Source organism: Myxine glutinosa, chromosome 7 (assembly GCF_964187855.1).
Source record: "Myxine glutinosa chromosome 7, kmMyxGlut1.1, whole genome shotgun sequence".
NCBI classification, from domain to species: domain Eukaryota; kingdom Metazoa; phylum Chordata; class Myxini; order Myxiniformes; family Myxinidae; genus Myxine; species Myxine glutinosa.
In genome coordinates, this window is record NC_136267.1 from 118221668 (window position 1) to 118244509 (window position 22842).

Here is a 22842-nt window from a genome sequence, read left to right on the forward strand (position 1 = left end):
TTAAATAAAACTTCATGCTATATGCTTTCTTCTTATATCCATTTCTTGTAAAAATTATAGTTAAGAAATAAATTATAAGTATTTTAAAATAGGGAGTTGCTTTTCAATCACCCTTGTATATTGTTACGGATCCGGGGGACGGCACTCCCGTTAGCAAGGGGGGGGTTAATCCCCTTGTCTTGTTAAGCTGGCCGTCTGACCGGTCCTGGGGGTATGACGTCACTCCCGGTCAGCGTTGAATAGGGTAGTAGGCCAATTCTTCCTATGACCTAAGTACCAGCGCCTTCTGGTACGCGAGGAAATACTCCCGCCCGGGCCGCAGCGTAATAGATGGATTGCGCCGAGCAAAGCGAGCTGCGACGCGGGCCGTTAACAAAGGACTAAACCCGATTATAAGCAGTTCTGCCGAAATCGCGCCACAGGTACTCAATCGGGAAATCACTAAAGCGATCGGACGAGAATGAAACCAAGAATAAGAAGGAACAGGTATTTATTAATTAACTATACAAAACCAAAGAAAGAGAAGGAACGAAAGCAATCTGAAGAAGAAGAAGACACAGCACAAATCCTTAAACAGTCTTACTTAAACCCACAGGACAATACAGACAGACTCACACGAATAGGGAATTGCAGGCAGGAATGGCTGGAGGAGATGGTTCAGGTGGGACAACAGGGCTGGAAGGTTTGGCAGGGTACAGCAAGCAGGGTCCGCTCCAGCTCCACGCTCCGGGCTGCAAGCGAGCAGCCGGCGGCTCCACGTATTCAGCTTTACACGGCAGGGGCTTCCTGCAGCAGCTCCGCGCAGCTTGTCTCTCCTGCCTTCTCACCGACTCTCGTGCTTCCTCACTCCTCTCTTCATCTGCTGCCTCTCCTCACTCATCTGCATAAGCAGTCCCTCGCAGTCCCTTTTATTGACCTTGGCCGTATCAAGCCGCCGGCCCCGCTGACACGCCTACCGGTGGGCTCACCTCGGCGATGGTTGGTTGGTAAGGGCTCTCTGACTCCACCTTTGATGACGAGGTGGTGCCACGCCCGTGATCCGGCGGCTCCTCCCCCCTTCTTCTCCGATCTTGGCCTCGTGTGCAATGGAGTTTTGGGGTGTGGTGCCAACGAAAACAGCCCAATGCAACGGCGACGAACGCTGCCGAAAACAGCCCAATGCAACGGCGACGAACGCCGCCTTACTGGCACTTTGAAGAGATGATTGGGGCACTGAAAGGGACCTATCTTATTTGATTGATGCAACGTAGAATCAACTATTGGAAACACAGCCTTACCTGGAACACATAATAATGACATAACTATAGAGAGGTCCTAAAGTGTCCTACGTGTTGTACATGGACAATCTTTAAGGTGCAATCTTTAATTAACAGCCAATTAAGGGGACATGTACACAGGGGTCTTTTATAAGGGAATTTACTACTAAATTTACATGTGAAGGTTCTAAAAACCGTAACAATATATATATATACCTATATATATATATATATATATATATATATAACACACACACACACACACACACACACACACACACACACACACACACACACACACACATACACACACACTTACTGTGTATCATACTGTAGTTCGAGAAGTGTTGTCTTGTTTTCTTTGTTACCTCTGCTACCCGTGGTGACTAATCTTGTGTTTTCACCCTTGTCTGTCTGTCTGTCTGTGGGCAGGTTATCTCGGAGTTACGGACGGATTTTGATGAAATTTGGTGGACTGGTTGTTTTTGTGACGAGGACAAATTGATTAGATTTTGGTGAGGATCCGCATCCGGATACTAAAATTTCTAGTGAGTTTTCACAATTGAGAGATAGAACCAAAAACTATATACAGCACGATATTTCAAAACGTTCTTGATGGATTATGATAAAACTGTGTTGATAAGTTGGGTACGTGATAAGAATAAATTGATTCGATTTTGGTTAAGTCTGGATGCAGATTTGACTTGCAGCATCAGTGGGATATGAAGTGTTTAGCCTGGCGGAGGTATGCGTGCTACCGAGTGCTTTTCTAATTCCTTGTGTTTCCAAATCCCTTGGCCAATTCCCCCGAATTTTGTTGTACCGCATTTGTTTTCTCATCCAGAAAGAAGGTGAAAGGCACAATAAAGGCTTTCAATTCTCATTCAAATTTATACAAAACATGAAATAACAACGACTTCAGCAACCTTGTGCCGTATGCTACATAACATATGTCCACCTCTCTCATCTCACCTTGGTTCGGGCAATAGCGCATCAGTGCATTGGCCAGGAGAGTGCTCGGACAGCACGTTCAGCCGGTTCACACCCCGACCCCTGCCTCCTTCACACACAGCCAGATCTATGTTACATTCTCAAGAGTACTTTTAAATAAAACACGAACAATGTGTACACACCACGGCAATATCTGCAACATTGTCAACCAGAAAGTCCTGCCAAATACATCAGGCAAACGCTACAGATCTATTTCACATACATGCACATGTATTTTGTCTTTGCTTAGTTTTGACTTAATATTATTTAATAGTAATCTTCTTGATCACTTAATAAAGTGTAAGTAACCCAATTTTGATTGGGTGACAACTTGTGATTCCAGCATCACGGATTCAACTACTTGTGTATTAAACCACATTGGGATCAATCGATTGAGATCAAATTCACCATCTTAAAACAATCGTGACCCATATAAATATAAAATACAAGACATGTGTACCGAAGTATGCCTCTTTTGTAAACTTTACATCGAGCTGGTTGTTGTACCTATTTCAGCACTAAAAGCTCTCGCTTTCAGCTCTCACTGCTGGATTGTTACTGAGAAATGTAGAGATTGAAAATGTAAAACAACAGCAAACAAAAATCACCTTGCCATGCACAAAGAACTTGTGTTGCTCGAAAAAAAAGCTTTTAAAATAAAAAAAAAACGAATTAATGTGCATCAACCATAAGGCCTCTTACAGCTCACACAATCACGAATAAAACACTTCATACACCAAAACAGACATGTGTTGAGCATTCCCATGCCTTGCAGCAGGGAAGCTGTGAAAATGTGCAGTAAATCGTTACACTTAGAATTCAGTGAAACAGTCTGCTAAGGCAGCATTGATCAAAGGGAAAAATTTCCACAGGGCATTGCCATGGAGCACCACCCGTTGGGCACAGTATCCAGTGGTCATTTGGATGTTCATGTTTTTATTGTCCCCCGTCGCACCGCGGAGCGAAAGGGGGACTATGGTTTTCCCCTCCGTCCGTGTGTGCGTGCGTGCGTCCGTGCATGCGTCCGTGCGTGCGTAAGCGAAGGACCGAATTCTAATTTGGTGTGTGGGTGCAACCCACGTCAAAATCCAAGATGGCCACCGCCATGGATGTCTGACGCCATGTATGTCTGAACCTTGTGAGCGGAATATCTTGAAAAATAAGCGAACTACCAACTTCTAATCTGGTGTGTGGGTGCATCTATGCATAAGGAAGAACGCTATTGAAAATTGGGTCGCCACGTCAAAATCCAAGATGGCCGCCGCCATGTATGTCTGAACCTTGTGAGCGGAATATCTTGAAAAATAAGCGAAGTACCAACCTCTAATCTGGTGTGTGGGTGTATCGAGGCATAAGGAAGAACGCTATTGAAAATTGGGTCACCACGTCAAAATCCAAGATGGCCGCCTTGCGTCTTCCACTTTGTCAACTCACATCACTTCACCGACGGGGGACCTAGGCGTAACGCTTGTTTTTCAAGATGATCCGCTCACAAGGTTCAGACGTACATGGCAGCGGCCATCTTGGATTTTGACGTGGCGACCCAATTTTCAATAGCGTTCTTCCTTATGCCTAGATACAGTTGTGCACCAGATTAGAAGTGAGTAGTTGGTTTATTGTCCCCCGTCGCACCGCGGAGCGAAAGGGGGACTATGGTTTTCCCCTCCGTCCGTGCGGGCGTGCGTAAGCAAAGGACCGAATTATAATTTGGTGTGTGGGTGTATCTTGGCATAAGGAAGAACGCTATTGAAAATTGGGTGGCCATGTCAAAATCCAAGATGGCCGCCGCCATGTATGTCTGAACCTTGTGAGCAGAATATCTTGAAAAACAAGCATTCTGAGTATTGCGCTGCAATACAAGGCCCCTACCAAAGTTCAAAGTGCCATAACTTTGTCAAAAATGATCGAATATGCAAATTTATGCACGGTTGATGCTGGTTTTCAAACTTGATCTGAGGTATGCTGAGACACGTGTGTCACGCCTCGCCTCGTTGATAAGCCCGCAAGGTCGCTCTGTGCAGCGGCCTGCACGTATTGCACTGTGTGAATTATATAAATTATTACCAACTCACGGTCTGAGGTACTAGCGATTCAAGAGATATCCATTTTTTAAAATATTTACGTTTAATTAACGATATCTGCCAAACCACGTGCCGTAATTCCAAAAGGAAATTTTAGTAGACTGATATGCTGAGCAGATTTGTGAAGTTTCCCCTCGATTGGATCAAAAATGAGGGAGGGGCTCGGTTTTAAAGGTTCATGCTTAAAAACGTCATAACTCTGAAACCATCAGTAATCTATATATATATAACAGTTTGTGTGTGTGTGTGTGCGTGTGTGTGTGTGTGTGTGCGTGTGTGTGTGTGTGTGTGTGTGTGTGTGTGTGTGTGATGTTACCAATAGACTCCTAAACGGAGAGGCTCACGTACTTGATATTTGGCACAGACATGGCCATTGAGCCTGGGAAGAACATGGCCGACTAAAGAATTTATTTCATAATATTTTTTTACCATATTTTTACCTCAGCGCATTTCAGCGAGGAATATTATGCACGGAATCTGACCGGAGGCAGAGCAGCGCGCTAATTCGCTCAGAGCGATCACGTGATGTTCCTTGCCGCCATTAACTCAGTTACGCGTTCGCACGTATTTCAGAGCGAAAAGCGATTGCGTTTTTGCCGGGTACTTCTGCATGATTTGCATTTAGCATGATTTAGCATGATTTAGCATAGATAGTAGCATGTTTCACATAGATTTTTTTTCAGCGAGCAGAAGTACCCGGCATTGTACGAATAATATATAGATAGTGCCGTGTAGGGCGGAGTGATGCCACTGTGGGATGGACCGAGCAAGGTCGCTGTGGGCGGGACCGAGCGAGGTCGCTGTGGGCGGGGCCGGGCGAGGTCGCTGTGGGCGGGACCGAGCGAAGTCGCTGTGGGCGGGACCGAGCGAGGTCGCTGTGGGCGGGGCCGAGCGAGGCAGCTATGGGCGGGGCCGAGAGAGGTCGCTGTGGGTGGGGCCGAGCGAGGTCTGCATTAGTGCGTTGCCGTTGTCGTTGCCTGGTATAAAAAGATGGTGCTTGATGCTCTCTGCGTCAAGATACGGACTTGATGTCCGTATCTTTACAACAGACATTCCAATGATGATGATGATAAATGTAATACCACTCAAGGAAGGCCCATAACTCAAGAGAGTGGAAAAAAACAATAAAATGAACAAGAATACGGGGAAGGAGAAGCAACCACTCAGAAGAATGACAGAAAATCATTTCCCTTAAATTTACCGTGTTCACCAACTAGCACGACCAGATACAGGACACGAAAATAATTTCCCTTACACATATCGTGTCCACCAACCAGCAAGACCATACCACTTACCTCTGGATCAAACTGTATTTCAAATATTCAAACGGTTTTTACATGCTGCCGTCTCCTAGCAAAAAAATGAAATTTTTCAAAAATATTGTAGTACATTTATTTTTTAATAATGTACCATATTTACGGCAGGATATTTATTTACGCCATGAGTAAGGAAGGAAAATTTCCAGCGCGCTGATTCGCTCATTCGCGCACATTGATGACGATCACGATCACGTGATGACGTGATCACGAATGATGTTTGTGACGCGATCACGTGATGTTCCTTGCCGCCATAAACTCACAGCAAGTAGCATAGAATTTAGCATGATTTAGCATGATTTAGCATAGATAGTAGCATGTTTCACATATCTTTTTTTTCAGCGAGGAATATTATACACGGATTCTGACCGGTGGCAGAGCAGCGCGCTGATTCACTCAGAGCGATCACGTGATGTTCCATCCCCGCCGCCAGTTGGCTTCACTTTTCACGGAGTATGAGCGTTCTATATATTTTCAATTCAGTGCACCCGACTCGCTCACGTACTTGATTTGTGGCATAGACATGGCCATTGGGCCTTCACGGTGTAATTTGTGCGAGGCTTTTATCCGAGTGAGCTTGAGTCGAGAGGGCGAATGTACGGGTTGGGAATGTACGGGTCTCCCTTCCCCCATCCGGCAACGCCGGTACTGGAGGGCGTCACAGGATCGGTGAGTCTCCAAAATCCGCTTCGTGCTGTTGCGAAGATTCAGGACGATGTCGCGATTGTTGTGCTGCTCTCCGACCATAAGAACTGCAACATCATTGTTGACTGGCCCTCCCCTTCCCTCCCCCTTCCCCCTCCCCCCTCCCCCTCCCCTCCTCCTCCCTTCCCCCTCACCTTCTCCCCTCCCCCTCCCCTTCTCCCCTCCCCCTCCCCCTCCCCCTCCCCTCCCCCCTCCCCCCTCCACTCTCCCCCCTCCCCCCTCCCCCTCCCCCCTCCCCCTCCCCTCCCACCTCCCCCCTCCCCCCTCCCCTCTCCCCCCTCCCCCCCTCCACCTCCCCCTCCCCCTGCACCTCCCCCTCCCTCTCCCCCTCCCCCCTCCCACCCCTCTCCTCTCCCATCCCTCCCCCTCCCCCCTCCCCCACCCCCCTCTTCTCCCTCACGTTTATACACGGAATGCCGGGTACTTCCCCCCCCTCTTTTTCCTCCCCCCCTCTCCTCCCCCCCCCCTCTCCTCCCCTGCCTCCCGTTCCCCTCCCCTCCTCTTCCCCCTCCCCTCCCCTCCCCCGCCCGGCAATGCCGGGTACTTCTGCTAGTTTATTATATTTATCGGTTCACGATCAATGATCGATGTGTATATATATATATATATGTTGCTCGGCTTGGCTCCGCTCCTCCCGAAAGCGCGCGCTGTGTCGCGCTGTTGACGTTCGCGAGACGAGGCTGAGGACGCGCAGTGCGGCTTGACGAGAACTCGAGAATAAACAAGAGATATCCAGTTTTTTAAAATATTTTAGTTTAATTAACGATATCTGCCAAACCACGTGCCCTATCGCAAATTCCAAAAGGACATTTTAGTGCTGAACAGATCTGTGAAGTTTCCCCTCGATTGGATCAAAAATGAGGGAGGAGCTCGGTTTTAAAGGTTCATGCTTAAAAACGTCATAACTCTGAAACCATGTGACGCATGACGTCATGCTCGCTGACTTTTTTGTTCGTCCGGGGTATGCGATTCTGCCTGCAAAGTTTGGCCTCGATCTGTTCAGCCGTTGCAGAGAAAAAGGGGTTTTTGTGTTTTCACGAAAAACAATATGGCGGCCGAACCACGTGACCTGTGACGTCATAGTTACCATTAAAATATTCTACAGACCGAGTCCATCATATGGTGAAAATTTTATCTCAATCGGTCCTATTATTGCAGTGAAATTGGTTTTTAAAGGAAATTTAAAAATTTAAAAATAAAAAAATTTAAAAAAAAAAAAAAAAAGGAGGGACCTTTGTTAAAAATGATCGAAACGTCGTGAAGTTCGAACTTGTCCTGTAACTTATCATGAGGAAACCATGTACCAAGGTTGAAATCATTAGCATTAAGCGTTTATAAAAAAAGTCCAGAAAACTGTTCTTTGCGTGACGGACTGACGGACGGACTGACGGACGGACGGACGGACTGACTGACTGACTGACTGACTGACTCCGTCCGTCCGTCAGTCCGTCCGTCAGTCCGTCCGTCAGTCAGTCAGACGGACGGAGGGACGGCGTGCAAACCTATAATCCCCTCCGGTGTACACCAGTAGGGGACTAATAAGCGAAGTACCAACTTATAATCTGGTGTGTGGGTGTATCTTGGCATAAGGAAGAACGCGATTGAAAATTGGGTTGCCACGTCAAAATCCAAGATGGCCGCCGCCATGTATGTCTGAACCTTGTGAGTGGAATATCTTGAAAAATAAGCGAAATACCAACTTCTGATCTGGTGTGTGGGTGTATCTACGCATAAGGGAGAAGGCTATTGAAAATTGGGTCGCGACGTCAAAATCCAAGATGGCCGCCACCATTTATGTCTGAACCTTGAGCAAAATATTGTGAAATATAAAGTCATGCTTGTTCGGCTAAGGTGAACTGGTCAAAGAGTTGTGCCACCTTCTTTGGACTACCTTCAGGTTTTTATTTCCCGCCACTGCCAGGAAATTTGTCCTGGAAGAATGATGGCGTTTACCATTTGGGCGTGCATCTCGGTGATTCCCGATGCATTTAAAAAAAAACTGGGATGGATTAATTGAGAAAGTGCATTCCAAGCTACAAAAATGGAAAGGGGATGCAAGTACAAAATGGAAAGTGCAAACACTGAGGATGTGGTACTCGCAGTGGGGAAAATAATCGGGTGCGAACATGTCCGAGCTGCCTCACGAATGAATCAAAAAGTTGTTATTTTTTTGTCCGAAGAAAACTTTGTTCACGACGTCGTGAGGGCAGGTTTAACCACAGAGAGTGGTGTTTTTATGTTAGCGTCCCCCATGGATACTCCAGCGATGAAAAGCGTCGTATCAAACGTACCACCATTTATATCAAACGACAAACTAATGTCAGTCCTTTCTCGTTATGGAACAGCTGTGTCGAGAATGTCCATGATCCCTCTGAAGAGCCGAGACGAGAGGATAAAACACATTATGAGTTTCCGTCGCCAAGTTTACATGGTACTTCCCGATCGTGGTGATGATACAGGGTTAAATATTTCATTTAAAGTAAAATCCGACGATCGGGAGTATCAAATGTACGCCTCGTCAGCCTCTCTAACGTGCTTTCACTGTGGAGCCTTTGGTCACGTTAAACGTTTCTGTCCCAAGGTTTCGTGTACAAAGTGTCGGGAAAATGGTCACGTAGACACCGATTGTAAAAAGGATAAGAATACTCGTGTTCCTATTCAACCGACTGGAGTTAATCCTGTGAGTTTACCGGTTCCTGCTGTTCCCTCCTGCAGTGAGACGAACAATATCAGCATCGATACTCAAACTGAACTATCAGCATCTATCGACTCATATCTATCGACTATCATCATATGAACTATCATCTATCATATCATATCTATCTATCATAGACTATCATCTATCATATCATATGAACTATCATCATATCGACTATCAGCATCTGAACCTCAAACTGAACAAACTGAAGTTGAACAAACTCCCTCACTCTCTTCAATCCCACTCCACCCTCCAGGTCTTTAAAACTGCTGTTCACCACCATCTCTTATCTTCCCCCATCCAAAACCTTGATCTTTTCTACCCCCGCTAATTTCACCCCAATTCCACTTTTTTGAAATACCAACTTCTGTCCTGGAAGTCCTTGGTGTCCTTGTGTTTTATACTTCTCCCTCCCCCCCCCCCCCCCCTTCCCACGCCTCCTCCCCCCAAGCCCTCTCCCTTCCACACATCTCCCTGCTCTCAAATGTTGTGTTTGTGTGCTTCCCCTTCTCTCCCCATCTTGTTTTCCGCTCCCTCTTTTTGTGTGTTTTGTTTGTCTGGTTGATTTGTTTGTGAAGTAAATGTTAGCTCTTTCACGAGCCTCGATTCAGTATACAACAAAAAAAAAAAAAAAAAAAAAAAAAATCGATGCGCATATCCCGAGTCTTGAAAACGATCGCACTTCACTTCCTGTTACAGAAACCGAAGCGACCCCAACTCGCACAACCTTTGCTGCGATTCCCTCATGTAGTGAAGGAATGGAGGAGGATCCTATTATTGGTTCTAAAAAACGAAGGGCGTCGGTTGATAATTTTTCTACCAGTAATCCAAAAAAGGTGGTTTTGGAGAAGGCCAGTGTAGCTGAACACACACCTCAATGTGTTCCTCATGCTTCCATCGGGTTTGGAAAAAAGGATGGTGAATCGGGTGCTGCAATTGAGGTTAATATGTCAGAGTTTGTGTACCATCTCTGTGGACGCAAATTGCTATATAGGTGAAATAAGTTGCAACGCTGAATGCGTTGATAAACCCTCAAACGAACTGTTACGATCATTGACATCAGTCACTGTGAACGAGCAGACAGTGACTGACTCATCCCTCCACAGTGCTGCTCTACCGATGCAGATTCAAAACTGTGTTACCAAGTCGCTCATTGATTCGGTAGATTGTGCTCCACAAGAGGATGAAACCGAGGTTTCAACTTCTGACGAGCACACATATCACCATGGCATCGTGGATCGCACAGTGGAGCTCTCCAGCGAATCCCCAGAGATACTGACAATTCCCATAGTGACCACGGAAGCCGACATCCTCGATCCTGGAGGGACCTTGTCAGACTTGTCGGAATCTGATGAGGATGACGAGGTGCCCGAGTTGTCTGAGTCTCAGTTGAGTCAGCCAATGATATCTCCTCAACTCGTACTCCTTTCTGAATGAAACCTATAGACAGCGAAATGTAGTTATCAGGGATACATTTCCTGATTTAGGTTCATTTATTCAATCAGCAAAGGAAATAACAAGAAAGGGCAAAGAATTTCCACTAACAAGGTCACAATTTCACCGACTCAGGAAAATTATTACAAAAGCCGGTCTTGAGATTTCGCAACACCCAATCAAACCTTTTGATAAGGAATGAAGCAAATTACCTTTGGCACCTTGAACATTAACGGTGGAGGTGCAAACCCCAACCGCCAAGCTCAAGTGCAAAGTTGCTTTCGGCGCAAAAATGTCGATGTACTTTTACTGCAGGAAACGCACATCACCCAAAACGTTGAATATGATTGGTGTCGCGTTTTTGGGGGACAGTGCTTTTTTAGCAACCTGTCTTCCTTTTCGGCAGGTGTTGCTTTCGTACTTAGACCAGGGCTAGTACCTGAGTCAATCCTCTTCCAGGAGATTGTTAAAGGCCGATTCAGCTCTCTTGAACTGGTGGTTAATAATTTCCATTTCACATTATTCAATGTGTACGCACCAAGTGAGAGCACAGAATGGAAAGCTTTCTTTGCGTCTGTGATTAATCACCTGCAGACAGTTTATCTAAACCAATGTGTGTGTATCGGGGGTGATTTCAACTGTACCTTTGAACCTGTAATGGACAGGAACTCGGCAGAACCTCATCCCGAATCATGTATTGATTTATCCCTTTTCCTTTCTCAGGTTGGTTTGCTAGATGTATGGAGGGTACTTTTCCCCAATGAACCTCAGTTTACCTGGAGCCGCATCACCAGAGGAAGAGTGTCCTTTGCGAGACTCGACCGATGGTATATAAACTCACCTTTTAGAAACGCTATAGTCTCTCCGGATTATTTTCCGTCAATATTCTCAGACCATCATTTAGTAACCATGGGGTTTCTTTTTCCTCAGTCAATACATAAAAGTGCATACTGGAAATTTAATACCAGTCTTCTAGAAGATGGTCTATTTAAAGAAGCCTTCCAAGTTTTCTGGGCTAATCAAATCCAAAGAAAGCCCTCTTTTTCTTCAGTTAATCTTTGGTGGGACAATACGAAAGCCCAGATTCGGGTGTTTTGTCAACAGTTTAGAGCAAACATTACAAATGTTAAGAATATAACAATGACTTGTTTGGAAGCTGACATTGTACAGCTCGAAGGTAAACTTGCTAAAAATAACAATGCAAGAAACTTCCAGTTATTACTAGAAAAGAAGACTCAGTTGAGAGAGTTAATCCAGGAGAAAGCAGCAGGGTTGTTGCTCAGACTAAGGGTTAAGAACTTAAAGGTTTTAGATACCCGCTAGTAAAGCTTTTTTTCGTCTGGACTCTGTCAGTAAAGCACCCAAGAACATTTTTTCTGCAATTAATCCTGGCGGAGCTGTTGTTGTAAATCCCAGAGACAGACGGTTATGTGTTCAAGACTTCTTTTCCAAACTGTTTTCAAAACAGGTTGTTTGTGATGAAACAATGAGACTTTTAACCTCTCACCTCTCCTCGTTAACCGAGTCCCAGCGGCTGGATATGGACTCGCCAATTACGCTCGAGGAGTTAACGCAAGCCCTGGCTGGAATGGACTCGGGAAGAGCCCCTGGAATCGATGGACTGCCGGCTGAATTTTATGTGGAATTTTGGGAACTATTAGGTCCAGAGCTGATGCATGTTCTTGAATCATCACTGACTCATGGAGAATTGCCTTTAAGTTTGAGAAGAGCGGTGATGTCCCTTCTTCCAAAGGCTGGTGATTTGCGACACATGAAGAATTGGAGACCTGTCTCTCTACTATGCACTGATTATAAAATCCTTTCAAAAGTTCTGGCGAATCGAATTAAAAGGGTAATTTGCGATTTGGTTCACCCTGATCAGAGTTATTGTATCCCAGGTAGATCTATGTTTGATAACATATTTTTCATTAGAGATCTGATAGATGGCAACTGTGTACAGAATGACTTTGGTATAATTTTTCTTGATTTAGAAAAGGCTTTTGATATGTCTTTTTGAATCATGTGCTTGAAGCCTGTGGATTTGGAGATAATTTCAGAACTTATATTGCTTTATTGTACAACAATATATTCAGTTTAGTTAAGGTGAACAATGAGCTTTGTTCTCCCATACAGGTTCAAAGGGGGGTAAGGCAAGGTTTCCCTGTCTCCGGCTTACTGTTCACCCTTGTAATGGAATCACTTCTCGTGTTACTAAGGAATAACGTTTCTGGAATGAGTATATCTCCTGATCATCCTCCAGTTGTCATATCGGCGTATGCTGATGATGTTGCAGTCATTGTTAAAAACAATAACGACATTGCAGCTCTGGCTAAGTGCCTACATTTGTTTGGTTTAGCTTCCTCGTTGAAGTGCAACTGGGAAAAGAGCAAAGTGCTATGGGTTCCCTCTGTCAGGGACAGTGCATCTAGAATGGCGCAAGACCCGCCAATACACCTTCCTGCAAGTTTAAAGTGGGTGGATGAAGGTGTTCGCTATCTTGGAGTGTTCCTTGGATCCCCACAGTATGGCCATAAAAACTGGGAAGGTGTTGCTGAACGCGTAAAAAAGAGATTGAGTAGATGGAGGAGAGCACTGCCTCACCTTTCGTATAAGGGCCGAGTTTTGGTAGTCAAGAACCTCGTCGCCTCCTTCTTGTGGCACAGATTCATCTGCTTGCAACCACCAGAAGGCTTGGTGAAGGAAGTGCAAAGGCAACTGCTGGAGTTCTTTTGGGGAGGGCATCACTGGTTACGGCCAAACGTGGTATGCCGTCCATTGGCCGAGGGTGGCCAGAGTATGGTCGACATCAGGAGCCGTATAATGGCCTTTCGGCTATGCTCTGTGCAAAATCTTTTGGTGAAAGAGCAAGTACCAAACCATGTTTTGGCCACCCACATTTTGCGGCAAGCTGGCGGGCTGGGATATGGCCGCGAATGTTTCTTGGTCCTGCTTCAACAAGTTGACACATCTCCTCTTCCTGTTTTTTATCAGAGTGTGTTGAATGCTTGGCAGAACCTCACAGTGTGCCGTCAAGAAGACAACTACGACATCCATATGTTTGCACAAGAGCCTTTGTTCTGCAATCGGCTTTTCCCAAACATACCCAAAAGTAGGGACCTCTGCCAGCATTTCATTATTGCCGGCATCACAAAAGTATGGCACCTCTGGCAAGTTTCAGGTTGCGGGTGGAAATCAGCTCGAGAAGTAGCCGAGCTAGCAGGAATTCGGTCCGAAAGAGTGACTGCAAAAGTGTTGAGAGAGGTGATACGAATAGGGGTACGGCTGAGAGTATGCTGGTCCCACGAGCTCAAACCATTGCACGATGAGTGGGTTTTTCCTGGGTTACTGGTGCACTTCAAGTTGGAAGACTTACCCCCGGTTAGCATGGGGATAAGCCCCTTTCAAGAGACTAGCAGTAAAGAGCTATACAAGTCATGTGTCAAGTTACTGCTGGGGGATACACCGCTAAATGGAGTAATCCGGTGGAAGAGACTGTTGCCTGTGGGACCCCCCTCTGAACCTGTATGGAACTCCATGTACAGCAAGCTCGTAAGTAAAAGATCTGGTGATCTCCAATGGAGACTGATCCATTGGATAGTCCCCTCCAATAAGTTAATCAACCATTTCTCTCCTACATCCACATGTTGCCCATTCTGCATATGTACGGAGGACGTGTTCCACGCCTTCATTAATTGTGTGAGATTGGTTCCTTTGTTTCGGTGGTTTAATCTTGTGGCACACAGAATGAATGTTGTTTTCTCGTTGCGTTCTTTTATTTTCGGCTTTAATGCCAAGTCAAGCAAGGAAAATATGTTAATGAGGTTTCTTGTCGCAACAGCCAAGCTGGCAATATATCTCTCAAGAAGGGAGAAATTGAACGGTAAACCTGCCGGGGAATGCAATGTTATGTTGTTTTTCAATGCCCTCGTGTCAGCAAGACTTAAACTAGAGTTTTGTTTCTATAAGGATGCAAACAACCTTGATGAATTCACCAATACTTGGTGTCATGAAGGGTTGTGTGAGGTTCGTGAGAACCAACTGGTAATATTTTTGTATTTTTTTTTTGTAGGTTGTATAAAGTTAATGGTTTATTTTGGCAAATTGTGTGCCGTGATACTTCTGTAACCCTTTCGTTTCATTGCTTTTTCATGTATTTATGGTTGGTGTAAAGATATAAATACATGTTTTGTATTATTTTGATAATAAAAGGACTTCAAAAGTCAAAAAAAGTCTCTCTCTCTATCTAACTCTCTCTCTCTCTCATGTATCTAACTCTCTCTCTCTCTCTCTCTCTCATGTATCTAACTCTCTCTCTCTCTCATGTATCTAACTCTCTCTCTCTCTCTCTCTCTCTCTCTCTCTCTCTCTCTCATGTATCTAACTCTCTCTCTCTCTCTCATGTATCTAACTCTCTCTCTCTCTCATGTATCTAACTCTCTCTCTCTCATGTATCTAACTCTCTCTCTCTCTCTCTCTCTCTCTCATGTATCTAACTCTCTCTCTCTCTCTCTCTCTCTCTCTCATGTATCTAACTCTCTCTCTCTCTCTCTCTCTCATGTATCTAACTCTCTCTCTCTCTCATGTATCTAACTCTCTCTCTCTCTCTCATGTATCTAACTCTCTCTCTCTCTTATATATCTAACTCTCTCTCTCTCTCTCTCTCTCATGTATCTAACTCTCTCTCTCTCATGTATCTAACTCTCCCTCTCTCTCTCTCTCTCATATATCTATCTCTCTCTCTCTCTCTCTCTCTCTAACTCTCTCTAACTCTCTCTCTCTCATGTATCTAACTCTCTCTCTCTCTCTCTCATGTATCTAACTCTCTCTCTCTCTCTCTCATGTATCTAACTCTCTCTCTCTCTCTCTCTCTCTAACTCTCTCTCTCTCTCTCTCTCTCTCTCTCTCTCTCTCTCATGTATCTAACTCTCTCTCTCTCTCATGTATCTAACTCTCTCTCTCTCTCTCTCTCTCTCTCTCTCTCTCTCTCTCTCTCTCTCTCTCTCATGTATCTAACTCTCTCTCTCTCTCATGTATCTAACTCTCTCTCTCTCTCTCATGTATCTAACTCTCTCTCTCTCTTATATATCTAACTCTCTCTCTCTCTCTCTCATGTATCTAACTCTCTCTCTCTCATGTATCTAACTCTCTCTCTCTCTCTCTCTCATATATCTATCTCTCTCTCTCTCTCTCTCTCTCTCTAACTCTCTCTAACTCTCTCTCTCTCTCTCATGTATCTAACTCTCTCTCTCTCTCTCTCTCATGTATCTAACTCTCTCTCTCTCTCATGTATCTAACTCTCTCTCTCTCTCTCATGTATCTAACTCTCTCTCTCTCTCTCTCTCTCTCTCATGTATCTAACTCTCTCTCTCATGTATCTAACTCTACAATCTTAAAATTTCAGTCTCTCAAGCATCTATTTTAACAGAGCTATACAAAAGCTGTTTCAAGTCATTTATATGCAATGGTCTTAGAATACTGTGACTGTTGAGTCGACCAATGCAAGAGAGCATCATTGTGCATGAAATTGTGTTTCTCTCTTAAATACAAAGATCAGATGATTTGCTTGTGTTTGGAACACTGTATATGCACTGAATCGAACAAACCAGGATGATTGTGGTTAAAGTGCCTTGATCCTCGTACATCTTTCAGTTGTTTCTCCCACTTTCGATGAAATTTCAGGGATGGTTTATCAGATTAATATGAACTGCGTGCACTCTTTGCATGGTTAAAAAGATTGATTCGGAATCACAAGGATTAATAGTCAGGTTCACTATGTTTTTTCGTTCAAAATTTTGGTAGATTAGCAAAACTATACATTTTTGGAATATTCAGAGCATGAGGAATCCAAAAATTAATGTTTACATTTGCGTAGACACCTTTGCGAAAATGACACTCAGGACAGTGATGAAGATCTGTAAAAGCATATGCCTGAACGGTATAGACCTCGTAGATCCTGTGTATAGGACTTATAGTTCAATCTGATACTACCTATAACTTCCTATAACAACCTATAACTTCAAAGGACTTGCAATATCATGTATTATGTAATACAGTTATATCACAAATATAAAGACAATGGTTTTCAATTACCTTTGTTTGTTGCTTTTCTATAATCCTGAGCACTATTTTGAGGCCTTTATTGGATTCCTTGACCCAGAAAACATAGGATTAGCATATTTAATTAAGTCTCTAGGTTGCCTAGAAGCCGAGATAGCGCAAAATATGTATTTTATGGCGGCCATTTTCAAAATCCAAAATGGCGGCCATGCAGGTGTCTGTGCAAATGCCGACATTGATTTTCAGATTCTCCATGCTCTGAAGATTCCAAAAATGTACAGGTTTGTTAATCCCAAAATTTTGAAAGAAATTATATTTGTTAACATAGTGAACCTGACTATAAATGCGTATGATCAGCCAAATGACACCGTTTTTATTCCACTGAGTGATCATGAGATTTCTTGAAAATATTGCACCAGTATTTGTAAATCAATGACTTCACAATTGTCTTCGAAAATATCCATCCACATGGTTTTCATGGGTGTGTGGCTCTAAAATGCTGCAGTTACTTTTTTTTGGAATCTAAGAAAATGTGTGAAACTTTTGCAATAGCAAGTTAAACCATCTTTTTTGTGTAAGCATTGTTTAAGTACTGTATTGTTAGTGACATGATAAAATGGCCAAGAAAGATAGAATTTTCATCAGCCATGTCAGTTGAATATCCAACTCTTGCAAAAAAAAGTGGTGTTGGCTTGCATACCTCAGGGCTTTTCAGCCCCGCTGAGGCTGCCGGAACACTTTAATTGGCCTTCTAGTTCACCACACGACATGAATGGAACTACAAAAGGTTTGGCTATTTTAAGATCAGTGTCATGCATTGCTTCAATGTCGTAGTCACAGCTTTACAAAAATGGGCAATCTTCCTTTACTCTGCAGGCCCGTGTTGGGAGTCAGAGCGATGCATCAGTCATTCAGTCAATCCACAATGTCAAGGGGAATGCGTTCTGCGTGGATTGCTCCATACCCAGTGAGTATTGCATGCATCTTTAAAGTCAATGACTTAAAACCGTTTGCTTAATAGTATGCATGAGAACCTGGAACATAGGGTTGTCATGGTAAGTTAAAAGCCTCGTTGGAGATGGCCTTTTTTTAAAATAGGAAGGTGGCATTTTTGAGGATACTATGGAGGGAGGTTTGCTTTCAATATCGGTCAACTTTTCACAAGACCACTGTCCTTGCGAAGAAGAAAGTTGGACCCATTGTAAGGAAACATCACTCATTCTTTTAATGCCCTCTTTTACAGCAGAACAAAATCTGTCTGAATTTGAAACTGTAATTTCAGGTTCCAGAATAGTGAGAGCGATAATTTGACGAAGCAATTTGCTATTCTGGTAATTGAAAAGGTTTTCTTTTTCTTTTTAACGAGAGTTTTTATCACAAATCCTTTTGGGGTTGAAATAATGGTCAGTTGCAGGTGAATGTATGCTTTTAATATCAAGTGAATATTAGAGATAAAAATGTATTTTTTACAAAGGTGTTTTTCAGTGTATGGAACAAAGCGAAGACGTAGTTCTGTAGTATTAAACTATAATTCACTATCGACAACATTTGCTGGAATACAAATAATTTGAACTGTAAAACCACTTCCGGTTCTGGGTCTGATCATGTTGAACATTGGCTTGTGCAGTTCCTCCTTCCAGTTCATCAAAGCTAAGTTTTCCGGACCAGATCCGGAGTGTCTTTGTTATCGTTTTGTCCCTGTGTTGTTAGTTGTGTGTTTTTTGTTTTTGTCCAATTTTCCATGTTTAACCATACCCTGTTGTGGTGGATTTTTTTTTTAATTTGAGTCCCTGTGAGTATCTGGCCTACTCATCAAGGCATCAGCTAGTGGGCATGCCATTTCTGTATGTGCTGTGATGCCACGTGCCTTGTTCCACTTTCTTTATCCTCAGTGTTCCCACCCTTTCCCTGTGTCCTCCTCTTCAGCATCCCTCCAACTCATGTCTGCCATATTTCTTCTCCTTCACCTCACCTTTTCACAGCTTTCCCCTCATTCCACTCTCTCCCATATTTCCCTCACCCCACCTCCTCCCATCTTCCCTTCACCCTACCTCGCATCTTTCACTCACACCACCCTCCTCCCATATTCCCCCTCACCACACTTACTCTCAACTTCTCTCTCACCTCATCTCCTCAGCTATCCCTCACCCTGCCCCTCCCAGTTTCCCTCTCACCCCATCCCTTCCCAGATTCATTCCCCCATGTCCTCACTCTTTCTCGGGCTCCCCCACTCCCTCTCCAAGTTTCCCCACCCCTCCACATTCCTGCATCCCACCAACAATTCCTCTTCCCCTGTCCATAACTGTGTACCTCAAACATCCGAGATCTCCGCTCCAACTTGACATCTCTCAATCCATGCTGCTGCTGATAAACCAGACATCACCTGCGTAATAGAACCCTTCCTACCACAGTGCATCCAAATTCCTTAGTGTCTCTCCCTGGCTGTTGTCTCTTCCAGTTCAATAAGCCTGCACCACTTCCCAGCCGCAAAGTTGCACTTCACCTCGAGAACTCTCACTGTCCGTTGAATGAATGAGTATATGAATGATTCCTCAATCCTCATTCATTCATTTGTCCATTGGAGTAACCAAATAAGTAGTGGAAGCAGAGGGGGGAAACATTCCCATGTCCGTGTACTGCTTTACTCCCCCAAGTCAAAGGAAGAGTACCTTTGGCTGCAACACTTCTTGTTTGTCTGTGTTATAACATCCTCCTAACAGTGACAACTCCATTTACATCTCTCAGCCAACATGACCAACTTTTAACAACCCAACCCAACTTTGTCCGTGTACTGCTTTACTCCCCCAAGTCAAAGGAAGAGTACCTTTGGCTGCAACACTTCTTGTTTGTCTGTGTTATAACATCCTCCTAACAGTGACAACTCCATTTACATCTCTCAGCCAACATGACCAACTTTTAACAACCCAACCCAACTTTCGCTTCCTCATATTTGGTGATTTCAACTGTCATCATGCCAATTGGCTGGGTGTTTGTACCTCTCTCACCAACCATCACACTGCAACAAAGGACTTTGATGACTCCATGGGGCTGTCTTGATCTGTGAACATTCCATTCTGGATTTCTGGCAATGACAAATACTCCCTTTTGGACTTGGTGATTCTCTGCAAATGTCTCCTGCTCTTCTTCTGCACCAATTGGTTCATCTGATCATATTGCTTATGGGAGTCAACACCTTCCTGGCTATTCTCAGAGAACCCCTAAGTGGCGGTAAGTCTGGCAGTTTGGCAGGGACTGCAAACAGCCATCTCACTTCAGCACTAGTCTTCTATGTATATCCACCACCCCTGACATTAACTCAGCCTGGGAATTCTTCCACAGAAACGTGCCGTCTCTTATGCACAGATCTATCCCCTCTCGTCTTCAGTTATTCTACCCTTTTCCCTCCCATGGTACACTGAAACGTGCGGTGAAGCAGTTGCTTTGAAACAACTTGCCTTCTCTTCCTGGAAGGCAACCCTGACTGAAGGCAACCTCAGATTATTCCACAAATCCCTGCAACAAGTGTATGTCCACTCTTAGGAAAGCCTGAAAACAACATCTGTCCAAGGTGCAAAAACGGACTTCCTTAACTACAGACCTATCAGCTTATGACCAATCATAAACAAGGTCATAGAATCCATCATCACTGTTGACATAAAATCATTCCTTTTCTCCAATGACCTCATCTCTGATCATCATCCTCAATTCGGATTCAGACCAGGTCACTCTTCCTTGGGCATGCTGCTTCTACTCTCCAAACAATGGTGGATGGAGGCCTCATTGTCAGACATGAAATTAAGGCTTTCTCTCTCGACATATCTCGAGCTTTTGATAGTTGAGCACGCCACTTTACTCTCAAAACTCTCTGCCTGTGGCATCCAAGGCCAATTCTACACTTGGAGTACTGACTTCCTCAACTGTCATGGCCAGCATGTGCCTCTCAAGGGTATCCTCTCATCTTCTCTCCCTGTCAAGACTACAGTGCCCCCATGGCAGTGATCTGGGCACACTTATTCTTGATCTTTATCAACGATCTTTCTAATTCTGGAAAATTTCTGATTCTGGAAAATCCTCATGTCTTTGCTGATGACTCCGCCCTCTGCTGTAACACCCTCATCCTTCCGCTAGGCAGGCAGCACTAGCCTGTCTTCCCTCTCTGCAGACCTTTGAAACACCATGAGCTGGGCAAATACTTAGAATAGGTCTTTCCTGACAAATCCTGATAAAACTCTCACTCAGTCTCTCCAAAAATACCATCTGGCAAAGTCCTCCCATCTACTTTCTTAACAACCCACTTGAAGAAGGTTGGTCACATAAACTTTTGGGCCTCACTATCAGTCATCAACTTTTTGGGCAAACCACATTTCTAGGTTGGTGTCCAAAGCCAGTCTCTGACTGGGCATCCTCCATCATGCAAAGTCCTTCCTAGGCACACCTGAACATTTATCTACTTTTTCCAAGTAGTCCAGGAGCCCAGAAGGTTTATTCAAGTGAAAAGCACCAGAACGTTTGACCTCATGGGCTGATGGGGTCATCCACCAACATCACAAAAATGCATTGTTGCCGGGTCTGACCCGTGGCTTTCCCCCCGAAATCACTCAATTAGTGTCGCCATTACCGAAAAACCTATTTTGCTCAATATCTGGAGAAGTATGCATGATAATATCACAAATAAGGTGTCTATACCTATGTTTACATGGTCAATTATTACACTGACACCCGCATTATTGCTAGAAAATGTGTAGTTTGCAATCACATTCTTAGCTACCCGGTTACTGAAGTACCACTTTCTCTTGCCCACAGCGATGGAACTCCCCTGAAGATGGACGAGGCATCTCACAAAGAAACTTGAAAGCAGACAGGAAGTGTTTCTTGATGATACCAGTCTTCCCCCAATAACAGCCACAGTGATTGATGGCAGTATTATCCTCCATGAAACCGTGCTGCAGCACAGCAAGTCCACATATGCAACCATGGCAAAGGATCTTTTGGCAAAAGTATGTTTGTATCGTGGGGAGCAAATCCATTTAGTGCTCGACAAGTACCAGTCACCATCAATCAAAGATACTGAGCGAAACCTGCGTCGTTCAACTGCTCCTCAATCATTCATCATTACTGGACCTGACCAGGCTCAGCGACAGAGTGGCACAGAGTTACTCAAAAGTGGATCATTCAAGGAAGAGTTTGCCCGGTTTGTAATGGAGGAATGGAAGAAGCTCCAATATGGTTCAATTCTTGGAAGAAAAACACTATGTTTCACATGGTGGTGTGTGTATGGAGATGAAGAACAACAAGGATGATGTGCTGCAAATAGAGGAACCGAATCACCTCCAATGTCGACATGAAGAAGCTGACACACTCATTGCCTTTCACACAAACAACATTTCCACTGGTAACATTCTAGTAAGGTCCACTGATTCGGACGTCTTCATCATTCTGCTTGGGCTTCTGGAAGGTCGGAAGGGATCAACATCATCATGGACTATGGATCTGGCAACCACCGAAGGTACATTGATGTCACTAAACTAGCTGCCATCCTTGAGAAGAAACAGACTGGTATCACTGAAGCACAAATCGGCCTTCATGCCTTGACTGGTTGTGATTTCACATCGTGTTTCTACAGAAAGGGCAAAGTGAAGCCCTTCCAGTGGATGGAGTCAGATGCAGCTCATGTGATGGCATTGCGATCTCTAACAGCTGAAGAGGTAGACGTCTAAGCTGTTACATCCTTTGTCTGTGTGCTGTATGGCTTCAAAACCTCTGACATTAATGAAGCCAGATACAAGGCATTCATGCGAATGGGTGGTGGTGACGAAAAGGAGCCCCTTGCCAGAATAAAGAAGATAAACTGTGCCTCTCTTCCCCCGTGCGCCAAGACACTTGGTAATCATATGAAAAGGGCGCACTATGTGGCAAGAATCTGGAAGAGAGCTGATCAGACAGATCCAACTGGTGGGGCGAGTCCGACAGACTATGGATGGAAGTTGTCTCAAAACTGCTTTGAACCAGACTGGTATCCAGGAAGTTCAGTTCCAGAGTCCCTCACAGGCCCACATGAGGATGACGGGGATGGCTTGGAAGATAATTCAGTAGATGAGGAAGTCAGATAATGCTCGGAGTGAGGACAGTGATGAGAGTGACGAAAGTGATAGAGAAGACTTGTAATGCCAAGAGGACATCAAGTTAATTATGTGAACTGCACATTTGCAAGTTTTCCATATATCGTTGTTTGGTAATGGCGTCGCTTAATGTGCGGGTGGGCTACACATTTACCTGGAAAACTACACATTTTCTAGCAATTATAT

The 22842-nt window shown here is 44.3% G+C and overlaps 1 protein-coding gene across 5 annotated transcripts in view; it reads left to right on the top strand.

Annotated features, from left to right (window-relative positions):
- LOC137431519 (arf-GAP with GTPase, ANK repeat and PH domain-containing protein 1) overlaps positions 1-22842 on the top strand; it is a 709868-nt gene that overhangs the window by 649209 nt on the left and 37817 nt on the right. For all 5 annotated transcript variants that reach the window (XM_078782192.1, XM_068122904.2, XM_068122907.2 and 2 more), the window contains one exon: positions 17414-17504. In XM_078782192.1, coding sequence (XP_078638318.1) covers positions 17414-17504 — 91 coding nt within the window. The remainder of the gene's footprint in view (positions 1-17413; positions 17505-22842) is intronic.